Source organism: Cetorhinus maximus, chromosome 11 (assembly GCF_964194155.1).
Source record: "Cetorhinus maximus chromosome 11, sCetMax3.hap1.1, whole genome shotgun sequence".
Lineage (NCBI taxonomy): Eukaryota > Metazoa > Chordata > Chondrichthyes > Lamniformes > Cetorhinidae > Cetorhinus > Cetorhinus maximus.
This window is the reverse complement of record NC_135889.1, coordinates 31495824-31500030: the sequence shown is the minus strand read 5'-3', so window position 1 is coordinate 31500030 and position 4207 is coordinate 31495824. Positions and strand designations below refer to the sequence as shown.

The following is a 4207-nucleotide window of genomic DNA, read 5'->3' as shown; positions in this document are numbered from 1 at the left end:
GTTATGGGGGCAGACAACAAAGAGAAGTTGAAACCACAACCTGATCAGCCATAATCTTATTGAATGGTGCAGCAGGTTCCAATGGCTGAATGTATTATCCCTGCTCCTAAGTCCAATGTTCCTGTTTTCCTGTTTGTTCCAATACGGTCATTTTCAATCACATTGTTGCTTGTGGGAGCTTGCTGTGCACAAACTGTCCACTGTGTTTCCTACATTACAACAGTGACTACACACAAAAATACTTCATTTGATATGAAGCCCTTTGGGACATGTGGTGGCTGTGGAAGGCACTATATAAATGCAAGTGTTTCTTTCCTTGGAAGTGGAAGAATTTACAGGGTTATGGGGCAATGACAGGGAAGTTGAAATTTGATTTGCATTATCATGAAATTGGTTTACTTAATGGACAAAGTCATGGACACAATTTCTGTGGAATTCTCAACTTCAATTCCATATAATAGAATGTGAGACAGTGTCTGTAATGGGAAGACTTTCCCAGATATGCCCTAAATTTGCCTTTTATCATGCTGGACATGTCTCTGAAGCTATTTTCTCAGGTATTCTTTACACATCCTATTCAATATGTTAACACGGCAGACAATTTCCCTTCCAATCCAAACACAAATCAATTGAGAGAAACAGTAGTAAAGTCCTGTATATTTATTCTGATGACATATATGTCAGAAAAACAAAACCATATTTGTCAAGAATAATCTAATAATCCCTCATGCGCCTGAAAGATCCGATAGTTGAACTGTCGCCACCCCAGTCACTGTATCTCCTGTATTCACCGGGTCTCATGAAGTACTGTCGGCCTCTGTAGTTGGGATGTTCATAGAAGATCCAGTAACCATCCATCACATGGCAGGAGTGAATTTCATGGTGACGGAAACGATCATAGACAGATGGACAATCATCCATGAATTCCATCGTCTGTCCTCCAAAGTCAGGTCTCTCATAAATCCTCATTCTGTAGTTTCCACCTCGGTACTGTAATAGAAATAAAACCATATTTGTGATGATAGCACTCATTTAACATTTGAAATAGGTTAGAAAAATGTAGCTGTTGGGTTAGGAGGGAATATCTGAAGGATCATCTCACTAATAATAAGAGTAAAGCTGAGACATTTTAATAACATGAACAGGACTTTTGGATTATATTCTCACCTGATTAACAGTGTGCAACGTTTGTGTAATTTTACACAAGTCAAAAGGATATATGCACATACGAAATAGGAGCAGAAGTAGGCGAGTCGATCCCTCGAACCTGCTCTGCTATTCAATAGTATCATGGCTGATCTGTTTATGTTTCGAGTTCTACATTCCCATCTACCCCCGATAACCTTTGATTCCCTTGCCTAACAAGAATCTATCTAGCTCTGCCTTAAAAATATTCAGTGACCCCAATTCCACTGCCTTCAATACTGATCACACCAAATGTAAGGTCCATAATGACAAATCTCTTATTATGAGTGAAAGTTTAGTTTATCTTGTTTCTTCTGATTAATAGTATCTTGTCCCTCTATGTGGGTGATGCGGGAATTGATGCCCACACCATGTGACTATCTTGATTGCCTGGGCTGTTTGTGCAATCAGTACATCATGGGCAGAATTTGTAGGTCAGAGTATGGGCGCACGCCCGATGCTCTTGAGCCTAAAATAGCACGTGATGATATCAGGCATGCATCCCAATGTCCTCCCATGCTCATGCGATATTTCTGTTGGGCACACACAAAAGTCAGAAGCGCACCCGCTGACAATTAACAGGGCAATTAAGTCCATGAAAGTTCCAATTGACCCCGATTTTGCGAATCTGCCAGGCAGACCTTGCATTTTTGATGAAACCTCAACCAAGGGTGGGGTGAGGTTTCCATTATTAAATTTTAAAAAATAAAAATGTATGGACAGAATTTTCATTATGTATATGTTCAGGTGACTGATTCTAATGCGTGGACATTTATTTCCGGATTTTAAAATCTTTATTGGTTTTAAATTCTTCAGCTCCCTGAGGCAGCTCTCCACCTTCAGGGAGCTCTCATTCAGCGTTCCCCCGTGTCCATGCTTACATCAACCTCCCACCCCCACCCCAGCAGCACTGAGCACTTCAGCATGCGCTTCACTTTGTCTGGCAGTTAATTGGCCAGCCAGCATGAAATCGGGGGCCGATCGCGGACAGCGGTCTGTTCCCTGGCTGCTCCTGGGCCTGCCAATCATGCCCGCACACCAACCTAAAAATCGTGCCCCATGAGTTCAACAGCTTTCTGCTGAGCTTTAATGCATTGTGTCAGTGGACTTAAGGTAAGGATATCTTTACAGATAATAGTGATGGAATGGGACTGATTCACTCACCTATGTCTGTGATGGTCTGGAATATATTAGCTTAGTCATCTGTTTTTATGGGAAATGGGAAGAGCTGATGAGGGTAATGTAACAAAGGGAATAATGATCAGAGAGGTTTTAGTGTAGCAGTATGCATTTCTGTTGGTCTCATGTTGTTATCCTGACGTCACTTTTATGTATCTTTGATGCGATATGAAAATATTCTATTGATGCATTTAAGGGGAAGCTAGGTGAATGCAGGAGGGTAAAAGGAATACAACGATATGCTCATCATGTTTGACATAAAGAGATGGGAGAATATTCGCATGGGACAAGAACAGAACTGCATAGACTGAATAGATTGTTGGGCTGAATGTCCTGTTTCTGTCCTATAAATTCTATGTAAATATTTTATCCAGTCATTGTCAAATGCAAATAGTCTCTAACTGATAGGATTTACAAGGTAGAAGCTCATCTGGTCCCATTTCTTTCCCAGACTTGGAGGCAGACACATGCCAACATAAGGGCCAAAATGAAGCAGCAGCATTCATTAAGATTTGATGCACAAACACCTCCTGCCGATAGTTTGCACATTTGTGGGGTACAGGAGTGGATCAGAGTGGGCACTGGAGATGGGGGGTGGTATGGAGTGGTTGGAGAGGTTGTGATCACAATGAATGTGGAATGAGTCAAGCACCTCTACTCTCCTTAGGCAAAGAGGAAGGCTTTTTGGAAAAATGATTTCTTGGAGTTCTCTGTAGCCATGTAAGAATCTTTCGCAATCAAACTTCTCTGAGGGTGCTTAAAACAAGGTCTTAGGCCCCTCATTTGTGTTTTAACCCCTGTTTTAGATGCAATCAGTAATGCCTGAAAAATTACTTGACCCAATTTCAAGGACCAATGATTTCCAATTTCTGTCAATGCACATTTATACCCTTAAGAACTCAGCAGTATATCTTTACTATTATTACAATGTAAAGCATGAGAAACAGGATAACATCCCCAAACTGAGGTGCTTTGCTGAATGAACATTTCCTAGGCCTTGATCTGAGTAGAATATGTAAACAGACAGCTTACGTATGGGTAGGAGCGACATGAGCCGATGCTGTCATTGAATCCCATCCAGCGCTGGTAGTCAGGATATTCTCCCCTGCTCAGAACATACTGGTATCCCATGTAATTGGGTCTCTCATACAACACCCACCAGTCATCCTCAACACGGATGGAGTTACAGCGGCTGAAGTAAGGGGACAGGTCAGCATAGTCACTACTGCACTCATAGTGCCGTCCCTGGAAGTTCCTGTCCTCGTAAAAGATGATCTGTGGAAAGAGACAAGATGAATTAATAAGCTTGAAAATCTAGAGATAGTAATCAAGAACTCTAGCATTCTGTGCAAAATTAGACTAGTTCTTACCTTTCCCATTTTGAGCTCACAGTTAGATGAGTAACTGATTTAACATAGCAACACGTTCTACACCGTGGTATATATATGCTGTACAAAATGACCACTCTACTCTGTACTCTTGTTATTCAAATGATTTGGTGCTGAACATCAGCAAAAAGAGGACAAAAGACATCACTTGACATGTTGCTGGATATGTCACTGATTCTTTTCACTTTGCTTTCACTTCATTTTAATTGACGTGTGAATACAAAGAGGGAGAGTCCATTGTGCTTTCTATGTTTGAACCGTTTTGAAACAGCAATGGTTACAAAATCGATTTTCAATCATTTATTTCCAAAGTATAGCCAGCTAGCTCGGCTTCTAAATTAACCCAAAGGGGAGAAACAAAATCTGCTTCCGTTGTTTTGCTCATTGACATAACTACTTCCGGTTATAATGCAACTGTAAATGGATTTGTTGCTCTGTTTGAGTCCAATTAAACT

The 4207-nt window shown here is 40.9% G+C and overlaps 1 protein-coding gene across 1 annotated transcript; it reads right to left on the bottom strand.

The window, feature by feature from the left end:
• Positions 1-3765, bottom strand: LOC144686479 (gamma-crystallin S-1-like). The gene is made up of 3 exons (XM_078551744.1): positions 3735-3765; positions 3397-3639; positions 1-990 (listed from the first exon to the last, which is right to left on the bottom strand). The coding sequence occupies exons 1-3, from the start codon at positions 3741-3743 to the stop codon at positions 715-717; spliced, it is 528 nt and encodes a 175-aa protein (XP_078407870.1). The 5' UTR covers positions 3744-3765; the 3' UTR covers positions 1-714.
• Between the last annotated feature and the right edge of the window lie 442 nt (positions 3766-4207).

Bases quoted from the DNA above. Each gene is read 5' to 3' on its own strand.
- LOC144686479 (XM_078551744.1), bottom strand. The intron at 991-3,396 runs GTAAGCTGTCTG...TTTCTATTACAG, and splicing joins CATGTCGCTCCTACCCATAC to TACCGAGGTGGAAACTACAG.